The 26,773-nt window shown below is 36.0% G+C and overlaps 1 protein-coding gene across 2 annotated transcripts in view; it reads left to right on the forward strand.

The window, feature by feature from the left end:
* Nucleotides 1-1,029: 1,029 nt before the first annotated feature.
* Nucleotides 1,030-26,773, forward strand: part of ZC3H12A (zinc finger CCCH-type containing 12A) — a 32,449-nt gene continuing 6,705 nt past the window's right edge. Inside the window, exons 1-2 of one of the 2 annotated variants that reach the window (XM_053707132.1) lie at nt 1,030-1,157; nt 7,542-8,116. In XM_053707132.1, coding sequence (XP_053563107.1) covers nt 7,572-8,116 — 545 coding nt within the window. In that variant the 5' untranslated portion in view covers nt 1,030-1,157; nt 7,542-7,571. Of the gene's footprint in view, nt 1,158-3,973; nt 4,106-7,541; nt 8,117-26,773 lie in introns of those variants that run through there. The other variant, XM_053707133.1, reaches the window with a different exon arrangement.

The following is a 26,773-nucleotide window of genomic DNA, read 5'->3' on the forward strand; positions in this document are numbered from 1 at the left end:
GACTTTCCCTTTAAGTATTGAGACCAGTTATCTAGGGTTAGTAATGGAAAAATGCCATGAAATGTCCCTTTAAGATGCACTTTATTAATTGATACATTAATAATACAAATCTAAGGCAACAATTATTTCATTAAAATGATCCTAATCTCTTACAAGTCTTACAACTGTGTAGGAAAATATCTAAGTTACCCTTGAAATAAAACATGTTAAAGGGGCAGTATACAACATTTTTTATATAACTGCATGTAAAAGACACTACTATAAAGAATAATATGCACAGATACTGATATAAAAATCCAGTGTAAAACCTTTTAAAAACTTACTTAGAAGCTCCCAATTTAACACTGTTAAAGAGATAAGCCTGGGACACCCACTGAAAGGTGCTGATAGCAGAACCATCCCCTGCATATGAAAAGAGCCATTATACAAACAGAAGCAGTCTGAACTCAGTATACATCAGTATATATCTAAAACTTTGGGGCTTGGATAAGAGTCTGAAAATCAGCACAATGTTATTTAAAAGTAAGCAAAAGTATACATTTTTACAAAAACACACCCAGATGGGCTATATAAATGGATCATCTACAAAACATTTATGCAAAGAAAAATCAAGTGTATAATGTCCCTTTAATACCAAGTGGTATAATCTATAGCTTTTTTATGATGAGAAAAAATAATGGTAATCAATAATATTAGAAGGAAATGGCACATTGTAAAAACAGGGGGAAACTGAGAATAATTATGTTAAACAAAAGAAAACACATAGAATATTTGAGATATAATTATTTATTAAACCCCAAACGTCCGGCGTGACATGGCAGTTGTAAAGCCTAAGTTCCTCAATAGCTGCATATAGAAACACAGACCATTCAGATGCTGACAGCTATGGGTTAAAACCACAGCTTGTGAACCAAAAATATGCTTCCAGTGCTTGTGTAAACTAGACTTCTTTTTTTTTTGTTTTACTCTTTCTAATATGACTGTCTTACTTATTGCTATGAAACCAGGTGACAGTCACAAAGCAACACGCCTCCTACCTGTATATATTTAAAGAAGACTTCAGAGAACTAGCAGTTTCTTCCTCTCAACTCTACTGGGAGCAATGCAGTCACTCACTCACAGTTCAGTCTCAACAAGGAAACCATTGCAGTGCTGGTGTGAGTAAAAATATGTCTTTAACCATAAAAAATGTTTATTTTATTAATCCTAATTTATATCCCATTTACTGTGAAATAAAATCCATGAAGGAATTTTTAAATAATAAAAAACTACTGTAAGAAAATATGGATATTGTAGTCTTTTGTTGTGACACTGTTGCTGGTATATCTTCCTACAAAAGGTGGTAGGGGGGTTGTAATGTAATTCAGTTTTGTGTCAGCATAAAAAATGCTAATTCAAACTAGCTCTAAACCTTGAAAAGTTGTTTTGGTCTGTTTTTAGATCAAGTATCTGGATGTCTGACAAGTAATGTACATTATTCATTACAGAATGGCAAAGGGTAGCTAAGGACTTGCAGTAGTGACACGGCACTGGCCTAGATTCACTAAGGAATTTAAAGACATTTTTATTCCAGAGAGAAAAATAAATGTTTACATTTTACTCAGTCAAATCACTAAGATTTGGAGAGCTCTTTTATGTTTTAGTGCATCTTTCCATTTGACAATTTTATAATTCTTATTTTATTTGCTTGACATGTTTTTCTGTTCATAAATTGATGATTTTGACTGTTCTTCATCCAGTGGAGTTTTTCTGCCTCCATAACTGTCTTGTGTTAGAAAGGATTATGTAGCAATTTCTAGAAGTATCTGTTAGTAGCTCGGTGTACTGAAGAACAGTGCCAGCCAATTGATATTTTCAGCCTTGTACATTTCCCCTTTATTTTCTTAGCTTTTAAAAGGTATCTCTGCCACTGAGCATATAACTTTGTCTTCCTTTTTTTTACCTCCCCTTATTTCATATCCTTTCTTTGTTAATGTCTATATATAGGAAAGCCAGGGAGACACAAAACCACAATTACTAGAGTAGGATATCGTTTATTATGGGGTGGAGTTATTAAACTTTCCCATACGTCATAAACTTCTGTCACGCAGTTTAGACTGACTGAGTGTTCCACTCCTCCTGACCCGTCACTATGCTGATGCACAGCTGTGTTAACCCTCGCAGTGCTTTTTTTTAAAGATTATAATTTAGTTTGCTTTTTATTGAAAACATTTAGCAATATTTATAACAATAAAAACATATTTTGCAGAATAACACATCCACATAGCTAATTTGTTGAATTTTAAATGAATGTATTAATTCAATAAAATGACATCAAGATGCCTAAACTATGCTACTAAATTTATATACATATCTGTGTGTACATGTATGTATTTATATATCCAATAAAAATAAAAAAGTAATAACTTATTTTAGATTTAGAGACAAGATACTACTGCTCTGCTTAAAAAGAGAATGTCTCATATGTATTACAAAGCTTTGTTATTCAACAATATGGATGTTCCTGTGCTGAATAAACTATTTTCCTTCTGTGGGAGTTGTTCTTGTCAGCCAATGAGCTTTAAAGCCCCAGGACTCATTTTACATTATGATGCACTTGTGTGAGTTTCACCTTAAATTTAAATACTTTTACTTAACCTTTTGTAATATACAATAAAATGTTTAACTGCTGATCTCTTCTATATATTATAGGAAAAAAATAGTACTGTGTCTCTTTAATGGATAAACATTGATATTTCAGATTTATTTATTTAGTAAAATTAAGTTTTAATGATTTGTTGATTATTGTTAATCTGATGATGGGGATATCTCTTTTTATAATATAGAAATTACGGTAAAAATATAACATGCTGTTGTTTTCCTTTGCATGCTGTAAGCTGTTTCCATATAAAATAATATTTGTTACATTATTTTGTTACTGTTTGTACCTGTTTTGCACAATAACAAAAATATAAATGATAGTGCATGTCTTTACAAAAAAGTTATCATGATTATATTTCTGAGTTGCAAAAACCTATTTTCTGCGTTATCACTTGTGGAGACCTGTCCCTAGCTAAACTCATGAAAGAATAATATTTTGCATATAATATCTATATAAGCAGCATTTAAAACAGCATACCTGTGGTTCATGTCAATTGCTTAATATATTTTATTAATGTGATACTTTTTTCTTTAATTATTTTTTTCTTTTGCAGTTCAGCTATCCATAAATACATTTATTGTTAATTGTGCTAAGCCTGCACACCGGTGTGTATATATATATATATACAGTATATATATATATATATATATATATATATATATATATACATACAAAGGTGATGAGTTGCTGAGTGGTTGTACAGATAAATTAAGGTAGATAATGTACAAGCATTGCATCTCTTTGAAAGCCGTGCAATATAGAGCTTGTCATTTGGAAATGCTCATTGTATATATATATATATTGTGTGGTCAGTTAAAATACCCCCACAATTTATCTACAATTCTGTATATATCAATTTCAGATTCATTTTACTTTAAAACCTATGGGGGAGGGTTAGTTAATTTTTTTCTTGCAAACATTATGTACAACATTTTCTCTCTCTCTCTCTCTGTATATATATATATATATATATATATATATATATATATATATATATATATATATAGAGAGAGAGAGAGAGAGAGAGAGAGAGAGAGAGAGAGAGAGAGAGAGAGAGAGAGAGAGAGAGAGAGAGACTTTAGAGGAAATAAATAAAAGCTTGATTAGCTGGAAAAAAAATGTTCCTTCTATGTTTATAAAAAAAACTTTTTTATTTAAAAATATATTTTTCTTTTAATTTTATTAAAGGGTAGGGCACAAGTGATTCGATCATGTTTAGGGATATCACAAACAAGAACAGGTTTGGGAACTACTGTAACTGTAGTGGAGAGACTCACTGTATCTTTAAAGCACCGGATCTGGTTTTCTCATCACCACCCACATACACACACCCAAGTAGCTATGCTGTTTCCTGTTACATAAAAACATAGAGCAGAAATGTCACTGGGAGACCTCTGCAGCAAGTCTCAGCCTCTCTACCTTTTACATTCATTCTTCTTCAAACTGCTTGTACTAACAGATCTGGTAAGCAGCTGGGCGTTAATGGCTCCTGAAAGGACTTTGCTTCAAAACAATTAACTGCAAGAGACAGATTTGTTTAATCTTTTTTTAATTATTTCATTGAACTTCTCGGTGAAATGTATGTCTATCCAGCCCTAGTGTTATCCTCCAGAGCAGATTCACTACAAAAATAGTAACTCTCCAAACTTTGTGAAGTGAATCTGCTCCATATGATAACATAGCTGTTTTTTTTTTTTCTAGAGACACTAGTGGTTCGGTAGGGGGGGGGGGGGGTTACTGGAGGTTATAAGTGTTAAGGGAGGTGAAAGGGGAACAAAAAAATATGTATAAATGAAATAGGTAATAGAGTGCTAAAAGGGACAGTGTACTGTAGAATTGGTTTGTCCTTAATGTGTTAACTTGTTATACTTACAACACAGTTTAAAATGTATAAGAAATGTTTCCTTTAGGTTTTTTGTGTATACAAAATAGCTGTTTTTGTTCTTTGAAACCACAACCAATTAAAATGGGCAGAGGTTGCAGGGAAATCAGACCTCTTTATCGTCTATCTGCACATTCCACGCACACAAATGATTGCTTATCTTATCTCTGTATGTATACCAATGTCAATACTTAGAGAGAACAACTGAAAATTAACATTTATTATTTATCTCTCCTAAAAATTACACTGGGAGTTTAATTTCTTCTGCTGGCTATGTTTACAAAGCCTTTCTACAGCCAAAAACTAAGTACTTAAATTTTAATACAAGCAGGATAGCAAAGGCAAAAATAGCTATTTTAAAGGGCAAAATAAAGGTCAGGGAAATATTTGTAATCAATAAAGATCATAAAGGGGAGGAACTTTTACAGTACGTTGCACCTTTAATAAGCCCTCAGGATTTTAGGATTGTACAAGTTTTACACAACTATCATAGGATGCAAATGCATGGTTTTTGCAGGACATCTGTTCAAAATAAAATAAAATCAAGAGTCATGCAATACCAACTCAGATCGGCCTAAAGTTTTATATTTTAAATAATAATTCAGGATTATTATTATATTTTTTTTTACATGAAGTTGATCACAATGTAGACTATTGCTATAATCTAAATCAGACACAAGTAGGAAAAACGTAAGTAGAAAATAAATAACTTAATGTTGCTGTATAAAGTAAATTTAGATTTCACTCTACTTTATTTTACCCTGCAATGGAAATATATTAAATTCCCCTTAGACATTTATTGCTCACTACCGTGTTTCTAGTAGTGCTAAATCTGTCATACTCCTGCATCAGACCGTGACCTTTTTTTAATGTATAAAGGAAATATTGTTTTCTACTGTTGGTGGAAACATTGTGTGTGTGAGTGTATATATATATATATATAATTGTGTATATATGATTGTTGCTGCTGTATGTTTGCTAAAAGGAACATTTACTCTTCTTTTTATACTGTATCTTAGTTGTGCTACTCTATATATATTATAGATAGATAGATAGATAGATAGATAGATAGATAGATAGATAGATATCTTTATATACTAGACTTGTGCAGCCAAGAAAATGTCATTTCAGACAAAATTTTCATTCCAAATATTCAGAGAAATTCGCTTCCCAAAATATTTGTTCGCTGTGCTATTCAGTATTTGTTTAGTTTAATAAGACTACAGGTAAAAAATCCACATGTAACTACAATACGTAATGCTAACATGCTCTAGAGAGCGCACTAACCAGATCCTCTTCATGCCAGAACCCCAGCCTTGCTAATAGGAGGCTTAGCTTGTTAGGGGTCGATTTATTCCCCTGGCAGAATTCAGCATTGCACACAAGCGCTATTTTGCGCTCATGTGCAATCTCACCCCTGCCCGTGCACAGCCAATCACACGCGGGCAGAAGCTGCCAATATCCCCGGTCGGACGAGACTGGGGAGATTGAAATTTGCCACATTAGAGGTGGCGAAAGGTTAGGAAAGCAGTGGTCTAATGACCGCTGCTTGTTAAATATGGACTGCAGGTTCTTACAGGAGAACATTAGGGGTCATAGGGGGTCGAAAGGCTTGCAAAGCCTTTGATAAATCGACCCCTAAGTGCAGGTCCTGGAAGCTGAACACGCTAAACCTCGTGTTCGCTTAGCCTTGGTTCGGGATGGGATTAGCGCGTTCTCCAGAGCATGTTAGCATTAAGTATTGTACCTCTAAAAAGTAATTTAAGGAAAACAAAAGAATACTGACAAATCTCATCAGTATTTTTTCATTTTGTCTAAATTTTGTTGGTGCATTCATTCGGATATTAATTTTCATTTACGAAAAGGAATATCCATTTTTCATTATGAATGTGCATTTGTAACGTAACAAAATGAATGCACATCCCTACTATATACTGCCAGTCTTAAAGGAACATGAGACCCAAAAATGTTCTTTCACGATTCAGATAGAGCACACAACATTAAACAACTTTCAAATTTTACGTCTATTATCTAATTTGCTTAATTCTCATGATATTCTTTGTTGAAAGCACAGCAATACACTATTGGGAGCTAGCTGAACACATTGTGTGAGCCAATAACACAAGGCATCTATGTGCAGCCACCAATCAACAGCTAGCTCCCAGTAGTACATTGCTGTTCATGAGCCTACCCAGGTATGCTTTTAAACAAAGGTCACTTACAGAACAAAGGAAATTAGATCAGAAGTAAATTGGAACTTGTTTAAAATGGTATGCTCTGTCTAAATCATAAAATTCCAATTGTGTCTTTCCTGTTGAGCTTAATAACATTTTAATTTAAAAAATGCTGATAAGCTTTTTATCTGCTCGTAATAGTTAGAAAGTACAGCAACTGCTGTTTTGAAATAGAAAATGAATTTAGGACGTATTGCTTGTTTTGATATATTTTCTAGTTTAACAGAATTATATTCTTAAAAGTAACCACTATTCTGACTCATCACACGTGCTGTTCTTGGACCGGACATTGATGTCCTCATTTTAGTGATCAGCTGATAAAACAGCTTGTCTGAAAATCCTCTCTCCTTCCACTTAAATTTCTATGAGTATAATATTGTTTACAAAAAGCAGAAGTACAACCACATCTATATAAACCTTCATTTAAAGTAAAAGGAACAACTATGTTTCTTAGACTAATAATTATTCAATGTTACTAGGCAGTAAGAGATATGTGAATTTTTTATTCTGGAGGGTGTATCTATTACATGTTGGAATTCTAATAATCCAATGCAATTCTACATAATATCATAAAACCATTTGTGAAAATGTTGGCAACTCTTGTGGTAGTTCCTATAAATCTGCCTGCAAATCTTTAATATTATTTCTGAAGCAGGTAGAAATATAACAGGTCAAACTGTTTGACCTTCATATACTAAAGATTTCCTGTAGATTACCACATGCTGTAGTTAATATTACATGCTGCCATGGTTAATGTAAATTAATCATTAATTTGTGTTTACAGGAGCTGGAGGTCTGAACAAAAGATTTCAGTATGGAAAGTCTTCCATATGATCTGAACTATTCTTTGGATCAATATAACTGGACTGATTCATCTTCCAGTAACAAATACAAAACAAGTGAAATCCCACAGAGTGAGTGGACCATGAGAAATGAAGACTTGATAGATATGGGTTACCATACTCTGAACAATGCAACTGCAAGGGGGACAACTCACAAAGGGACAAGGTTTGATTATGATAAAGCTTCTGAAAAACCCATCACACCGAATATTGCTGACATGGTTGACATGCAGATGAAAGTAGACTTTTTTCGCAAACTGGGATACTCATCTGAAGAAATCTATGCAGTTCTACAGAATCTTGGAATGGATGCAGATACCAACACTATACTTGGTGAACTGGTGAAACATGGTGCAAATCCAGAGAAAGAAACAGTACCAGAGGAATCGTTGGATGCTTTGTTGGTTCCTCGTGGTGGGTTAGGAATGAAGGCTGCTCAATCTACCACAGTTTCTGATGAGAACGACAGTAGCAATTTGAGACCTATCGTCATAGATGGCAGTAATGTGGCAATGAGGTGGGTTTATTTTCTTTATTTGTGTGTTTGAGAAACGCTTTACTTACCTGTGTTTATTTATATATTATTTTTTTACAAAGCCACTTGGATCCTCAGTTTTTAAAAATCCTTTTACGTTGCATAGAATAGGTTTTTAAAAATATCAGTGATATTCTATGGGTGCAAAAATTATATCCACTAAGAAGGTAGAAACGTGCATCCAGTAGTTAAAAAAGGCAATTTCCAAAATCAGACTGAAGATTCTCATCTCTGCTGATTATGTAGGAATGATGTGGTTGTGCAAAAATAAAATGTCTGTAATTTGTAAGACCATATTTTCTTTGCACTAATGTTGTTTTCTAATATTGGCCTAGTTTCCATTAAGGTGGTAAATTTTGGAAACTGGTGATAAAAACATTTATCTCCATTAAAGTCTATGGAGAATTTTTATGTCAATACCAGTTTCAAAACTTTACCACCTCAATGTAAACTAGGCCTTTGTGTTTAACTGTGCAAAGGGGTTAAATATCTAGCTAAACCGTGCATCTGCAGTGCATTGCAAGTCCTTAGCAGAACTTGGATGGTGACCAGTATATAGATATATCCACCAAACACTGGATACGTTCTGCTCAGTCACTGTAATTAAACGCTTTATGTCACATTATAATACCTAAATTATGAATATATATATATATCTCAATCAGCAGAGTGGTTACACATGCAAATTTGTAACTATGTATAAAACTGCTATAAACAATGTTGCAAAAATTGTTGCCAGATAGCTAAATACGTGCATCACCAGAGCTCACCCATGATTACTCTTTAACAAAGGATACCAAGAGAACTAAGCAAAAATGATAACAGAATTAAATAGGAAAGTTGTTTAAAATGTCATGATCTACCCAATCAATTTTAAGTTTAATTTTTACTTTACCGTCCCTTTAATAATATTTTTGTGCAAAAACTGGTTTAATTGAAGGTGAAACTAACAGAAACTTGGACTGCTAGATTATTTTTAGCTGGGTTCTGTGACTCTTCTGCTCAATGACAGACACAGCTTCCACAAAAACAAAAAAACAAAAAAAACGGTTTATTCATAAATGATTCATAAATAACTCAAGGTAGTGAGCACAATGTTATCTATATGGCACACACGGACTAACATTGTATAGCTGGTGAAAAAATGTCAAAATTCACTGAGATAAGAGATGGCCCTCAAGGGCTAAGAAATTAGCATATAAGCCTACTTAGGTTTAACTTTCAGGAAAGAATACTAAGAGAACAAAGCAAATTTGATGATAAAATGAAAATGGAAAGCTGTTTAAAAATTGCATGCCCTTTCTGAACCATGAAAGTTTAATTTTGACTTTACTGTCCCTTTAATAAAAAATTTGGATCCTGTGGTCAAATTTCAGGAGCAGGGTCACCCAGGCTCTTGGAATTTGTCAAAATGTTTAAATGACATATTAAGAACTAAATATTTTATTCAGGATTAGTGATGTCGCGAATAGTTCGCCGGCGAACATAGCATTTTCGCATTCGCCGCGGCGGGCGAACATATGCGATGTTTGATCCGCCCCCTATTCTTCATCATTGAGTAAACTTTGACCCTTTACCTCACAGTCAGCAGACACATTACAGCCAATCAGCAGCAGACCCTCCCTCCCAGACCCTCCCACCTCCTGGACAGCATCATTTTTAGATTCATTTGGAAGCTGCATTCTTAGTGAGAGGAGGGACAGTGTAGCTGCTGCTGATTCAATAGGGAAATTGATAGCTAGGCTAGTGTATTCAGTGTCCACTACAGTCCTGAAGGACTCATCTGATCTCTGCTGTAAGGACAGCACCCCAAAAAGCCCTTTTTAGGGCTAGAACATCAGTCTGGTCTGTTTTTTCCTGTGTAATCTAATTGCAGTTGCCTGCCTGCCAAGCCACTTGCCCAGTGCCACCACTCATATCTGGTGTAACAGTAGTGTAAATTATAAAAAAACAAAAACTTTTTTGACTGTGAAACATCAGTCTGTTATTGTAATCTAATTGCAGTTGCCTGCCTGCCTGCCAGCGTGTGGGTCTGGCCCACTTGCCCAGTGCCACCACTCATATCTGGTGTAACAGTAGTGTAAATTAAAAAAAAAAAACTTTTTGACTGTGAAACATCAGTCTGCTAGTGTAATCTAATTGCAGTTGCCTGCCTGCCAGCGTGTGTGCCAGGCCCACTTGCCCAGTGCCACCACTCATATCTGGTGTAACAGTAGTGTAAATTAAAAAAAAAAAAAACTTTTTTTGACTGTGAAGCATCAGTCTGCTAGTGTAATCTAATTGCAGTTGCCTGCCTGCCAGCGTGTGTGCCAGGCCCACTTGCCCAGTGCCACCACTCATATCTGGTGTAACAGTAGTGTAAATTAAAAAAAAAAAAACTTTTTTGACTGTGAAACATCAGTCTGCTAGTGTAATCTAATTGCAGTTGCCTGCCTGCCAGCGTGTGTGCCAGGCCCACTTGCCCAGTGCCACCACTCATATCTGGTGTAACAGTAGTGTACATTTAAAAAAAAAAAACTTTTTTGACTGTGAAACATCAGTCTGCTTGTGTAATCTAATTGCAGTTGCCTGCCTGCCAGCGTGTGTGCCAGGCCCACTTGCCCAGTGCCACCACTCATATCTGGTGTAACAGTAGTGTACATTTAAAAAAAAAAACTTTTTTGACTGTGAAACATCAGTCTGCTTGTGTAATCTAATTGCAGTTGCCTGCCTGCCAGCTTGTGTGCCAGGCTCACAGCGTATACTGTGCCCACTTGCCCAGTGCCACCACTCATATCTTGTTTAATAGTAGTGTAAGTGTACATTTAAAAAAATAAAAACTTTTTGGACTGTGAAACATCAGTCTGCTTTTTTGTGTCAGGCTCACAGCGTATACTGTTCCCACTTGCCCAGTGGCACCACTCATATCTTGTTTAATAGTAGTGTAAGTGTACATTTAAAAAAAAATGACAGGCAGAGGCAGGCCACCCCGCAGGTGCCGTCGTGGTCGTGGTGCTGTGATTCCCTTTGGCCCTAGAATAATGCCCAGTGTTCAGAGGCCACGAACCATGAACTTGAAAAGTTCTGAGGACATAGTTGACTTTTTAACACAGGACACCCAATCTTCTATAGCTTCCGCTCCGAACCTTGACGCACCATCCTCCTCCAGCTTATCTTCGGGCAGCACCTCTCAAGTTACCACTCATCCACCTGCCGCCAACACCAACACTAGCACCACAGCCGCTTCACTTGATCTGTCAGAGGAGTCATTTACACATCAGTTGGAAGAAATGAGTGATGCGCAACCATTATTGCCAGAGGATGTAGATAACAGGGATATGTCTCAGTCAGGCAGCATTACACACATGGACGTACGGTGTGATGATGATGATGTTGTACCCGCTGCGGGAGTTTGGTCTGTCACTGTGAAGCAGGCATAACCCTTACACTACCTGATCGATACAACATCATACCTGATGTTTTAAAGCACGTTATTCCAAACAATTTAGGAATGTTAGGTGATTTATGCCCTTTATGGATTAAAACCAGACTCTGCATCAACTATGTCATTTTCTATGGGAGTTTTGACATGGATCCCTCTCCGGCACGCCACAGTCCAGGTGTTAGTCCCCTTGAAACAACTTTCCCATCACTATTGTGGCCAGAAAGAGTCCCTGTGGGTTTTAAAATTCGCCTGCCCATTGAAGTCAATGGCGGTTTGCCGGTTCATAAACTTTTGCGAGAGTTTGTGTTCGCACTTCGCGAACTCAAATTTTTAGGTTTGCGACATCACTATTCAGGATATGATTATCAATATCTGTTAATGTATTAAGTAAATCCATATAACTCCATCATTGAATATTCTAAAAGACTTGCAACTTTCTCTAAATGGAGACAGGAGAAATTGCATCAGCTCCCTTTCACAATTTCAGGGAGATCAGGTTAAAATTCTATGTAAATATGATAGCAATCCATAACTTCCTTTGTTATGCAATAAGGGAACACATTTTTGACTTGTTCTACCTGAGCAAAAAGGGTGTGCATAAAATGGTTTAGAATGACTTTCTCAGAGGTTAGTTGGTTAGTTACCTGTAGAAAGGACAGTTTAATAAATACTTGTGTAATAAAGAGGGGTACAAGTGGATTCCTTCACTTTGTTGTGCAGTATAATATTACAGTAGATTGATATCTACAGTATCTCACAAAAGTGAGTATACCCCTCGCATTTTTGTAAATATTTTATTATATCTTTTCATGTGACAACAATGAAGAAATGGCACTTTGCTACAAAGTAAAGTAGTGAGTGTACAGCCTCTATAACAGTGCAAATTTGCTGTCCCCTCAAAATAACTCAACACACAGCCATTCATGTCTAAACCGTTAGCAACAAAAGTGAGTACACCCCTTAGTGGAAATGTCCAAATTGGGCCCAAAGTGTCAATATTTTGTGTGGCCACTATTATTTTCGAGTACTGCCTTAACCTTCTTGGGCATGGAGTTCACCAGAGCTTCACAGGTTGCCACTGGAGTACCCTTCCACTCCTCTATGACGACATCTCGGAGCTGGTAGATGTTAGAGATCTTGCGCTCCCCCACCTTCCATTTGAGGATGCCCCACAGATGCACAATAGGGTTTAGGTCTGGAGACATGCTTGGCCAGTCCATCACCTTTACCCTCAGCTTCTTTAGAAAGGCAATGGTCGTCTTGGAGGTGTGTTTTGGGTTGTTATCATGTTGGAATACTGCCCTGCGGCCCAGTCGCGAAGGGAGGGGATCGTGCGCTGCTTCAGCATGTCACAGTACATGTTGGCATTCATGGTTCCCTCAATGAACTGTAGCTCCCCAATGCTGGCAGCACTCATGCAGGCTCAGACCATGACACTACCACCACCATGCTTGACTGTAGGCAAGACACACTTGTCTTTGTAATCCTCACCTGGTTGCCGCCACATACGCTTGACACCATCTGAACCAAATAAGTTTATCTTGGTCTTATCGGACCACAGGACATGGTTCCAGGAATCCATATCCTTAGTCTGCTTGTCTTCAGCAAACTGTTTGCGGGCTTTCTTGTGCATCATCTTTAGAAGAGGCTTCCTTCTGGGATGACAGACATGCAGAGCAATCTGTTGCAGTGTGTGGCATATGGTCTGAGCACTGACAGGCTGACCCCCCACCTCTTCAACCTCTGCAGCAATGCTGGCAGCACTCATACGTATATTTCCCAAAGACAACCTCTGGATATGACGCTGAGCACGTGCATTCAACTCCTTTGGATGACCATGGCGAGGCCTGTTCTGAGTGGAACCTGTCCTGTAAAACCGCTGTATGGTCTTGCCCACCGTGCTGCAGCTCAGTTTCAGAGTCTTGGCAATCTTCTTATAGCCTAGGCCATCTTTATGGCACCTGTTATACTTAAAAGTCAATGACCCACAGTTCCTCAGACTTGATGTATATACCCATATGCTTGACTGTAATTACAGAGTTAATTCAAATTTAGGCAAATATAAGTCTGCAGGTCTCCCAATCCCACTCACCTCACCTCCAAAGCTTTGGTCAGAGAGATACGTATGCCCACAGTTCACGTGAGTGACCTGTCCACAGTGTATGATAACGACTTTTTACCATTCAGGCACTTGGGATCAGTACGGTTTATCCAAAACCAGTGTTTCCTGATCTATGGTCGACTCCGCTCCCCTCTGTGGTTCACTCACTAATGGTGTGTGACGTCATCAGTCATCTCCGTGTGCTAACTACCTTCTCCTCGATTCCATTGGTTGCTTCATGAAGTGGATGGGAATACTGGGTGCAGGGAACATCCGATATAACACTGTGCAAGTCTCCATTTCAAGGATCCAAGAAAAAACAAATGAAAAGGTGCACTTGCAGACACGGGTGTCATTAAAAGAAAGAATGTTTATTGTAGAATTTGTTAAAACATCCAAATTGTCAAAGAGACCAAACGTGTTCAAATGGCAATGTGAGTGGTTAGAACTCCACTCCAAGGACTGTCTGATGACGCGTTTCGGCTCCAAATGTCATAATCATATGGCATTTGGAGCTGAAACGCGTCAGCAGACAGTCCTTGGAGTGGAGTTCTAACCATTCACATTGCCATTTGAACATGTTTTGTCTCTGACAATTTGGATGTTTTAACAAATTTTACAATAAACATTCTCTTTTAATGACACCCGTGTATGCGAGTGCACCTCTTCATTTATTTTTTCTTGCATCTTTATGTAGAGCAACAATTTTTTTTTTCCAGATCTTTAGAGAGTTCTTTGCCATGAGGTGCCATGTTGAACTTCCAGTGACCAGTATGAGGGAGCTTGAGAGCGATAAAACCATATTTAACATACCTGTTTCCCATTCACACCTGAGACCTTGTAACACTAACGAGTCACATGACACTGGGGAGGGAAAATGGCTAATTGGTCCCAATTTGGACATTTCCACTTAGGGGTGTACTCACTTTTGTTGCCAATAGTTTAGACATTATTGGCTGTGTGTTGAGGGGACAAGCTGTACACTCACTACTTTACATTGTAGCAAAGTGTCATTTTTTCAGTGTTGTCTCATGAAAAGATATAATAAAATATTTACAAAAATGTGAGGGGTGTACTCACTTTTGTGAGATACTGTATATATTGTAGGTTTTACAATCATTGGTAAATAGAAAGAACAGTAAACTATAATACAAAATCGAGTTAACCAAACTACTTTTTTTTAGTCTCTGTTTGTTTTTACCTTTGATAAATAGGCAGTCAGGTCTCCTTTAGAGCTCTTGCAGGGCAGCTACTTGCCACAAGTTAAGAAGCAGTGGTCATTCAAGTGGCAGTGTTAAATCACCCCAAACTTGTTCATTTGTGGTAATTGTCAGAGCCTGCTCTCGTACAAGAGCAGTTGGAGGCACTGCCCAAGAATCTCTTTTTTTGGCAACCTTGTCCGTCAAAGATTTAAAAAGGAGCAACACACTCTTTTTGGGGTGATATAGCAGTGTGAATTAAAATATTGTCCATGTTAATGTATGCTAGTTACAATGTCAACTGTTTGGTAATTCTGCTTAAGGTTAAAGCTAAGTTTAGAGTTAAAGTGAAGATCAATTTTCATGTGAAAGTGCCCGGTTTTTAAAAAAAACTATTAAAAACAGGGGCACTTTAATTCATGAAAATTGACATAGCACCGTATTTTAAAAATACTTACCTTGTTCTTCTGAAATGCCGGATCGCCGTTCTGAAACAATGCCCCACCTGCTTCTTCCTGGTTTACATATCCAGCAATGACAAAACCGACTTAAGTATATTTTTAAAAAACAGCTGAAATGTAAATTTTCATGAATGAAAGTGCCCTTGTTTTTTTTAAAAACAGGCACTTTCACATGAAAATTGACCTTCACTTTAAGGTTATGGTTATTAGACTTGTGCACTCAGCATTTTCATTCAATGTCGAATGTGGATGTAGGCAGACTTTTGTTATGTTCTGATCTCTTCAGAGACAAATTTGTTTGTGTGAAAGTGAAGCACACTAAATCTGTGCTAATCCAGATTTTAGTGTGCTTTATTTTCACAAGAAGAAATTCAGCTCCGAAAAGAAATGAACATAACAAAAGTACGCCTACTTTCACATTCAGCATTGAACGAAAACGCCAAATGACCAAGTCTAACTGGTTATATATAAAGCTATAGACAAGGTTAGGACTAATGTTTAGATTTAGAGACTTAAAACCCACATTTTTTTCTTTTATGATTGAGATAGCACATTCAGTTTTAAACAACTTTCCAATTTACTTCTATTGTCTGATTTGCTCCATTCTTTTGGTGTTCTTTGTTGAAGGTGCAGCAATGCACTATTTGGAGCAAGCTGCAAGCCAATGACAAGAGGCATATATGTGCAGCTACCAATCAGCAGCTTCTGAGCTTATCTAATTATACTTTTATAACAAAGGATACAAAGAGAACAAAACAAATTCGATAATAGAACTAAAATGGAAAATTGTTTAAAATGCTATCTCTATCTGAATCATGAAAGAAAGAAAAATATGAGTTTCATGTCCATTTTAGATGAGAGCTATTCTAATGCTAGAGATAGGTCTAGGGATTGCTGTTAGGGCTTGGTTTAGTTGATGCTAAGGTTGGGACTAGCGTTTAGATGTAAGGCTAGTGCTAGGATTAGAATTAAAGCTAGGGTAACTTCTAGGGTTAGCTCTACATTTGGTGTTATGTTTAGTTTATTGGTTGGACCAAAAGTTAAGAGTTAGGGCTATAGTTAGGATTAGATTTAAAGCTAGGGTTAGGGCTAGTGCTAGGGTTTGCTGTAAAGTAAAGATTAGTGCTATGGTTAGTTTAATTGTAGGGTTAGGGTTTAGATGTAAGGCTAGTGCTAGGATTAGATATAAAGCTAGGGTAAATTCTAGGGTTAGCTCCACAGTTGGTGTTATGGTTCGTTTATTGGTAGGGCTAAAGTTAAGAGTTAGGGTTATAGTTAGGATTAGATTTAAAGCTAGGGTTAGGGCTAGTTTTAGTGTTAAGGTTTGCTGTATAGTAAAGGTTAGTGATACTGCTATTTTAACGGTAGGGCTATGGTTTAGATTTAAAGGGACAGTCAAGTATAAATTAAACTTTCATTATTCAGATAGGACTTTTAATTTTAATTGACTTTCCAATTTACTTTTATCATCAAATTTGCTTTTTTCTCTTGGTATTCTTAGTTTAAACTAAACATAGGTAGGCTCATATGCTAATTTCTAAGCCTTTGAGGGCTGCCTCTTATCACATGCTTTTTAAATCTCTTTTCAACACAAAGAGACAGAAAGTACACGTGGGCTATATAGATAACTCTGTGTTCAGGCACAGAAAGTTATTTAAGATCTAGTACAATACAATGCTAAATTTAAGACAATAGATAATAAACAGTAACAGTCATGTGATCAGGGGCTGGAAGAAGGTTCCTAGATACAAGGTAATCACAAAGGTAAAAAGTACATTAATATAACTGTGTTGATTATGCAAAACTGGGGAATGAGTAATAAAGGGATTATCTATCGTTTAAAACAATAACAATTCTATGGTTGACTGTCCCTTTAAGGATATTGCTAAGATTAGAATTAATGTTTGGATTAGGGTTAGGATTAGGTCTAGGTTTAATACTACGATTAGGGCTAGGATTAGTTTTAGGGTTAATACTACAGTTAGAGCTAGGTTTAGTGCAAGGTTTGTTCTAAAGTTTGGGCTACGGTTATTGCTAGGATCAGTGTTAAATGTAGGTCTATAGATAGGGCTATTTTGTAATAGAATTAATCACCAACATTGTCAATCACTTTGCATTATTTAACCCTTTTCCATTAAGTTTAGTGTTAGTGCTATTGTTAAGATTAGATTTAAAGCAAGGGTTAGGGTTACTGTCAGTGCTAGGTTAGTTCTAACGTTTGGGCTACGGTTATTGGTAGGATCAATGTTAAATTTAGGTCTATGGATAGGGCTATTTGGTAATAGAATTAATCACCAACATTGTCAATCACTTTGCATTATTTAAGCCTTTCCATTGAGTTATGAGTTAGTGCTATTGATAAGATTTAAAGTAAGGGTTAGGGTTACTGTCAGTGCTAGGTTTTGCTTAAAGTAAGAATAAGTGCTATGGTCAGGGGTAGGATTAGGGTCAGGGTCAGTGCTATGGTTATTGTTAATGCTGTGGTTAAAGCTATAATTAGGGCAAGGCTTAGTTCTTATGTTTGGGCTAGGTTTATTAAAGCCAGTGCTAGGGTTAGGTCATTTTGTAATACAATGGATCTTTAACATTGTCAATCACTTTACATTATTTAACCAGGGGAGTTCCCTTTCCATGTTTTAAGAATTACATGAAATTGTATGTTGAAAGAAAATATGCCGCAGTCACTAAATGTCTTTTTTTGTTCTAATTCCAATGATTGTTCTTGCTGCCTTAGGCAAGTGAATTTTATTTCCTTGTTCAGCAGCCATTGCAAATTATATTATCCTATTTTGTATGTATATTTCGCAAATATGCATGTTAACCTCTGAGACCTTTGTCAGAATCAAAAAGAAGGAAATATACGAGATTATTTAATTGCCGACACAGTATACCAGTTGCACATATGACATATCTGCTAATGCATATATATGGTCTGATGCGTTAAATCAAATATATTTAGTCATATCAAACAGACTGGGCCTCAAAAAATGACATAGTTTCGTTGAGAGAATAAAAAATGGATAATATAATTCATCAGTCATTAGGCACCCTCCAAAATAGATATCATAAAGATAATAACATGTAAAAAATGTGTAAGTGTATATAATAATACGTATATCAAGATTAATTTAGTATAAAAATTTGGGCTTTTAGATATTTAGTTTATAATGCTATAAAAATATACTTGGGAGGGTTTATATTCTTGCTCTTGCCGCAAAATGAATTTACAAAATTCCACATAGACATTCATTAAGACATTTTTTTATATAAGCTTTTCTGCTTTAATAGAATCTACGCCTTGCTATGGGTAAAGGTGTCTCTCCAAATATATCATGTTTCAAAATTTTATACAGTAACATATAAAAACCCACCCCCACATTTTAGCTAAGGTTGTGCTATCAAAAGATCTGTATTATAATCTGTGGCTGCATATTTTCATTTGATACAACTGTGAGGAGGCAGCCAAAGGGTTAAAAAAATGTGACTTCTTTGAGTTATTAGCAAAAAAGCAAAAGAAGTCAAACAATAAAGAACACTTATTTCTGAATCACTTCCTGCTATGTAAAGCACTCAGTCAAAATCATATAAAAACAGGTTACTGTGTGCTAATTACCTAATTTCACAGAGTGACAGATAGAATATTTTGCCCAGTCAACAAATAAGTGAGACCCTTAATAAACGCCAGTCGTTTAAACATTGTCTGCCAGATAGAGCAACAGTGGATTGTGGCTTCTCTGCCAGTCAGTGGTTTATTGTAGTATCCGTTACCATCATGTTATATTTGACAAAAAAAAGTTAAACACATATTAAGCTCAAAATAATCAATGTGAAAAACGATATGATAGAAGAATGCTGTCTCTTTAAATCATCTTATTAGTCTTCCTTAAAGATTAGAATATACCCATAATTGTTGCTTTAAGGGGCATATTTTGTACCTAGTGCCCATAGTTTCTAAATTAAAGGGACATTAAAGTCAAAATTACACTTTTATTAATCAGACAGAACATGCAGTTTTAAGAGACTTTTGAATTTACTTCTATTATTAATGTTTGCACTTTTTTTTATATACACATTTGTGAGGCACCAGCTCTTACTGAGCATGTGCACAAGTTACATGGTTTAAGTATACTAGTCTGTGATTAGCTGATGACTGTCACATGATACATGATGGGGCCGGCAAATGGGGGAAAATAATAAATTTGTCAGAAAAAAATGTACTGCTTTTTTTTAAATTCAGAGTAAGTGTTATTGCATTGTCTTTTTATTATTTGTTAATTATGCAATGCAGTGTCTTAAGTGGTCCTTTAAAGCACTGATTTGCCATGAGAGGTGACAAATGTTCCCAAATCACTATTTATTATGACTTGATAAAAGATACAAGAGCTGTAAACATGAGGCACTATAGTACTGAGTACAAAGTTTAATTTGGTGTCAGGTGTACTGCAAGGGAAATTCCACTCTGCCACTTCCTGTAGGTTTCATCTACTGCATTGTTTCTGGCTGATTCACATACCCAGGGTCCTGCTTGCCTGAACAGCTCACTGACAGTCTTATGCAAATGTTTTTATGTAAATATACCTTACCAGTTCTTCCTCCTCCCGGGAATTTTCTTAGCAGCTGACAAATCAGAACCTCCTTGTGTTTAGTTACTTTTAACATCTTGACACTTTGATAAATTATGTGCATAGTTCATAGCCATAACCAGGAAATGTTCAATGTTAAAAATCAGTCTAGTTAAAAACAGAAATTGCTCTAGGAACAATCTTTTTAAGGGTGTTATTCTCCATTTCAAAAGTATTTTTTATATTTAAAGGGACATGACATCCACATTTTTTCTTTCATGATTTAGAAAGAGAATGCAATTTTAAACATCTTTCTAATTTACTTATATTATCTAATTTGTTTTATCCTCTTGATATTCTTTGCTGAAAAGCATATCTAGATATGCTCAGTAACTGCTGATTGGTTGCTGCACATAGAAGCCTTGTGTGATTGGCTCACCATGTGCATTGCTTTTTCTTCAACTAAGGATATCTAAAAAAGGAAGCAAAATAAATAATAGAAGTAAATTGTAATGTTGTTTAAATTTATATTCTCTATCTGAATTTTGAAAGAAAGATTTTGGGTTTAGTGGCCCTTTAAGCACAACTCTAAATAGTGTAGATATTTATAATTTTAGATACTCAAGAAACAAATAGAAAAATAGATGAAAGGTAGATAAAAATCAGTGGCTTAATAAACTTAACTAATTTCCTTTCTATCTTACTTTTGACACTACTATAGATTCCCTAAGTTTAAAGTAAAAGACAGCACTCAATTCATATAGCACTAACTCTAAAGCTCTGTGCTCTTGATATCTTATTGAATACGCCCAGTGGTGCATATAGGTTTTGTGCTACCCCTCAGGTTTTAGGCCTTTTTTGGCCATAATATTTTTTGTTAAGGGTGTAACATCACTTTTTTTAATGGTATAAATGTTCATATTCAAGTGCACGTGTGTGTTTGTATATGGTGAGCGTGTAGTGCAATGTGTGTGTAGTGTAATGCAGTGAGTGTGTATGTGTATATGCAGTGAAGTGAGAGTTGAGTGCAGTAAGAGTGTAGAGCAGTGTGTTTGTGTGGGTGTAGTGTAGTGTGTGTAGTGAAGTGAGAGTGTAGTGCAGTGAGAATGTAGTGCAGTAAGTGTGTATGTGGTGGAGTAGTGCAGTGTGTGTGTGTATGTAGTGCAGTGAGAGTGTAGTGCAGTGAGAATGTAGTGCAGTAAGTGTGTATGTGTGGGTGTAGTGCAGTGTATGTAGTGAAGTGAGAGTGTAATGCAGTGAGAATGTAGTGCAGTAAGTGTGTATGTGGTGGAGTAGTGCAGTGTGTGTGTGTATGTAGTGAAGTGAGAGTGTAGTGCAGTGAGAATGTAGTGCAGTAAGTGTGTATGTGTGTAGTGAAGTGAGAGTGTAGTGCAGTGAGAATGTAGTGCAGTAAGTGTGTATGTGGTGGAGTAGTGCAGTGTATGTGTGTGTAGGGCAGTGAGAGTGTAGTGCAGTAAGTGTGTATGTGTGGGTGTAGTGCAGTGTGTGTGTGTATGTAGTGAAGTGAGAGTGTAGTGCAGTGAGAGTGTAGTGCAGTAAGTGTGTATGTGTGGGTGTAGTGCAGTGTGTGTGTGTGTGTGAAGTGAGAGTGTAGTGCAGTGAGAATGTAGTGCAGTAAGTGTGTATGTGGTGGAGTATTGCAGTGTGTGTGTGCATGTAGTGAAGTGAGAGTGTAGTGCAGTGAGAATGTAGTGCAGTAAGTGTGTGTGTAGTGCAGTGTGTGTATGTGTGTGTAGTGAAGTGAGAGTGTAGTGCAGTGAGAATGTAGTGCAGTAAGTGTGTATGTGGTGGAGTAGTGCCGTGTGTGTGTATGTAGTGAAGTGAGAGTGTAGTGCAGTGAGAATGTAGTGCAGTAAGTGTGTATGTGTGTAGTGAAGTGAGAGTGTAGTGCAGTGAGAATGTAGTGCAGTAAGTGTGTATGTGGTGGAGTAGTGCAGTGTGTGTAGGGCAGTGAGAGTGTAGTGCAGTAAGTGTGTATGTGTGGGTGTAGTGCAGTGTGTGTGTGTATGTAGTGAAGTGAGAGTGTAGTGCAGTGAGAGTGTAGTGCAGTAAGTGTGTATGTGTGGGTATAGTGCAGTGTGTGTGTGTGTAGTGAAGTGAGAGTGTAGTGCAGTGAGAATGTAGTGCAGTAAGTGTGTATGTGGTGGAGTAGTGCAGTGTGTGTGTGCATGTAGTGAAGTGAGAGTGTAGTGCAGTGAGAATGTAGTGCAGTAAGTGTGTATGTGGTGGAGTAGTGCAGTGTGTGTGTGCATGTAGTGAGTGAGAGTGTAGTGCAGTGAGAATGTAGTGCAGTAAGTGTGTATGTGTGTAGTGAAGTGAGAGTGTAGTGCAGTGAGAATGTAGTGCAGTAAGTGTGTATGTGGTGGAGTAGTGCAGTGTGTGTGTGTAGGGCAGTGAGAGTGTAGTGCAGTAAGTGTGTATGTGTGGGTGTAGTTAGTGTGGGTGTAGTGAAAAAAGTGCTGCCCCCCAAATATGTCGACTAATGCAAGGGCCTTGTTTTCCTAGGACAAAATATGCCTATCAATAAACTCCATATAAAAAATGCATGAGATTAAAGGATATGAAAGTCAAATAAAATGTCATGATTTAGATATTTTAATACACTTTTCAATTAACTCCTGTCATCATTTGCATTTAATTCTCTTGATATCCTTTGTTAAAAATCATACCTAGGTAGGCTCAGGAGCAGCAATACACTACTAAGCAAGCTTGTGATTGTATACCTCTTGTCATTGGCTCATCAGATATGTCTATTAATGGTCCCTCACAGTAGTTTATTGCTGTTCTGAAGCTGACATTAACTATGTGTTTATTATATGCAAGCAACAGTTTGGTATTAAAATGCTCTAACACATTAGAGCATTTTCTTTTTGTACTTGTATGTCTCTTAAACATGTTTAAATGCTTCTCTTTCACATGCATGATATAATATTTTTGAGTGCAATATCCCTTTAACATTTTCTTGCTAGAAATATTTTACAATTCTCAACTGCTACTTTTTTTCCCATTAGCTTAACTGAAAATGTTATTATTAAAGGGACAGTTACTAAAAATGAAACTTTCATAGAATAGGTAGAGCATGCAATTTTTATCAAATTTTCAATTTACTTCTAATATCAATAACAATAATAATAATATCCTTTTTGAAGAGTAAACCTAGGTAGGCTTGTAATGCCTTAAAAGCGTGCACGTGTTTTTAGCACTCAATGGCAGCAGTGTTAGCTGCCATAGAGTGATAAAGACCTTTACAAGCCGCTATGCTCCGATGAGCCAACCTAGGTTTACTCTTCAAAAAGCGAATATCAAAAGAATGCAGCTAATAGAAGAAAATTAGAAAGGAGTTTAACATTACATGTTCATTCTAGACCATAAAAGTTATTTTCTTTACTATTCTTTTAAAGGGATATGAAACCCCAAAAATATTTCAGGATTTAGACAGAGAATACAATTTAAAAAAAAGTTTCCAATGCATTTCTATGATCAAATTTGCTTTGTTCCCATGGTATTCTTTGTTGAAGAGATACCTAGGTAGGTGTCTGGAGCCCTACATGGCAGGACACTCTCCTGAGCTTATATCCCTGATTTTCAACAAAAGATTGCAATGAAAGCAAAGAAAATGTAATAATAGAAGTAAATTAGAAAGTTGTTTAAAATGACAGGCTCTATCTGAATCACAAGAGAAAACAGTTGGGCTGTATATCCCTTTAAAGGGACAGTGTACTCCAAAATATTTATTGTTTAAAAATATAGATAATCCCTTTATTACCCATTCCCCAGTTTTGCACAGCCAACACTGTTATATTAAAGGTAAAGTCTAGTCACAATTAACAGCATTTGTTATGCAAAACTGGGGAATGGTTAATAAAGGGATTATCTATCTTTTTATACAATAACAATTCTGGAGTAGACTGTCCCTTTAATATACTTTTTACCTCTGTGTTTACCTTAGCAAACTGCCCCTTTATCTCATGTCACAAACAAACTAGCAGTGTCTTGCTGTGAAAAGCTATAAAATGTACTGAGATAAAGGCAGTCTGCAGGGGGCTTAGAAACAGGCAGACATTTTGAGGTTTACATGATATAAAGTATATTAATATAACAATGTTGTTTGTTTAAAGCTGGGGAATGGGTATTAAAGGGGTTATCTATCTTTTTAAACAATACAAATGTTGGAATAGACTGTCCCTTTAAATATGCAGGCTGAACTTGAACCAACAAGCAAAATAAATAATGTATGTACATTGTGCTTTATATTTATTTTTAAATCATTCTCAAAGACTTTACTGGAGATTCTCCAAATTACTAAAGAGAGAGGTTTCCTTGATATACTTTTAGTCCTTTTTTTTTTTTCTTCTAAAAACTTTAGTTAATAGATAATTGGAATTAAGATGTGTGCTGAAGAGAATGGCCTTTTGCATGCCCAGGCTGCTTATTTTAACGTTTGTACTTGCTGGAATGTTCAGAAAAAGGCTTTTTTTGGGATGTTATGAATCACCTTCCTTTTGGGTTATTTGATGGATATGTGTAATCTTTTGTTAGAAATCCTACTTCTGCTTTTAAGCAACTTTAAGAGAAACTTTTTAAAAAAATTAAGAATAGGCTTGTAGAGCAAATTACTAGACTTTAACTACTACATTTGCTTGTGTATAACAATTCTTATAAAATGTCAGTAAATGGAAAGGGGTCTGTCTATAGTAGAACAAGGTACAATTATTAAAGGAATAGTCTAGTCAAAATTAAACTTTCATGATTCAGATAGAAACATGCAATTTTAAGCAACTTTCTAATTTACTCCTATTATCAATTTTTATTCGTTCTCTTGCTATCTTTATTTGAATGTAAGCTTAGTAGCCAGCCCATTTTTTGTTCAGCACCTGGGTAATACTTACTGATTGGTGGCTACATTTAGACACCAATCAGAAAGTGCTACCCAGGTGCTAAACCAAAAATGGTCCGGCTCCTATGCTTACATTTTTTCTTTTTCAAATAAAGTTACCAAGAGAACGAAGAAAAATTGATAATAGTAGTAAATTAGAAAGTTGCTTAAAATTGCATGCTCTATCTGAATCATAAACGATTAATTTTAACTAGACTATTCCTTTAAATCAAAACAGTTTGAACTGACATCTGCATTAAAGCCATGTCTAGAATAAATTAAATTAAATTATGGTGGAATTAAAAGCATGAGATAAAAATCCTCAGTTTCATAATTAAGAGCCACAGAATTATTGCACAAGCAAATAGCATATTTTACCCCAATAGGGGATTGCTATTTTAACACAGTACCAGAAGCAAAAAGCTCAAGATGTTGTATATATAATTTGCATATCTTACCCAGAATCCTCTGGTGCATTGGCATAATCATTTGATAATAGAAATAATTTGTAAAGTTGTTTAAAATAAAATGCTCTACCTGAATTATGAAAGAAAAAAATGTGTGTTTCATGTTGCTTTAAGACTCACATACCCCACAATCAGTTGTAATTAAAATCTCATCCATAATATTTTTATAGTGTCTATCATTCCTTCTATATACTGCAGGGATCCACAAATCCCTTTAGCTAGGGCCCCATTACTGTAAAAATGTACTTCTGTTTTTAGACTACTGTACAATTATCTATATTTGTACATTTCTGTTGATTTTATTATTAGATTAAGAGATTCTGCTTTGTTCTGTGCAATGCCGCCCCCTGCTCATAGTAGGCCAATGGCGCACGAGTAGGTGATGTCAATTACCCAAGCAAACATATCCAATGCAATTTTAAGAGCTGGCGTAAAGGTTAGGAAGCAGCGGTCTGATGACTTGCTAATGCGAGCTTGCACCGAAGGCGCTCCAAAGCAACATGCGCAGCTTGATAAATGGATTCGTTTCTTATTAAAAAAATGACGAGAAATTATGATATCCAGTTGTATTTCTTTTTGGGCATTCCCTATAACATCAAATGGTAGCAAACTCTAATAATAGTTCTATATATCTTTTGGAGCCAACCTAGACTGTTCTAGAAAGGTTTGATTTTCTGGCCCAACCTGAATGAATATACCATTAAATCTGTGACTAAGAGAAGTCATTGATCAGCAGTATGTAGAAGCTGTTTATTTAGAAATGATACCTTGTACAGAACAAGGAAGCTGCCTTCCAAAAATAAAATAACAAGTTGAAGGTCAAATGCAATATGAGAAGGGTTCTTGTTTGTTTAATTTTAATTTCCCTGTTCTATGACCTTTGATCGACCAGCTGTTCCTCTTCCTCTAATTTACACCCCTTCCAGCAACAGGGTGTTTTAAGGTCTATATAGCCATCTAGATTGAGGATGGAGATAATGCCATGTTTCTGTACTAACTATGCATATTGCACATAAGTGGGAATTGTGAAGAACAAAAATCCTGATGGGATAGATATTTCTTTGCATGATTTAGGTAGGACATACTTATTGTAAAATAGATTAGTAACATTTGGGGAGTTATTAATTTTTAAAGTTACAGAGTAAAAGTACATATATGTTGGCTGTACTTAGCAACAGTTTGAGGCAGGTAATAATTAACTGATTATACAAGAGACATTAGAAGGCAATCAGATAAAAGGATGGAACATCAATAGCAAAAGAATTTATTATATGTTTATAATTATATACATTTATGTGCAGTTAGGATCTTTATCAGGATGACTTAAGCAGATAAATTATGTAGCTAAAAGTCTCTGAATTGTTATAAAACATTATGGGCTAGATTACAAGTGACTTGCTATTGTTAGCACAGGACAGGATAAGCAATATCGAGACCGCACTAACTTGCGAGAATATTACAAGTTGAAAGTAAATGGGTGTAGGTTAGCGTGACTGAAGACGTAGCATAAAGTGTAAGGATAAAAAAA

The sequence above is a fragment of the Bombina bombina genome, chromosome 3 (genome assembly GCF_027579735.1).
Source record: "Bombina bombina isolate aBomBom1 chromosome 3, aBomBom1.pri, whole genome shotgun sequence".
Taxonomy (NCBI): Eukaryota; Metazoa; Chordata; class Amphibia; order Anura; family Bombinatoridae; genus Bombina; species Bombina bombina.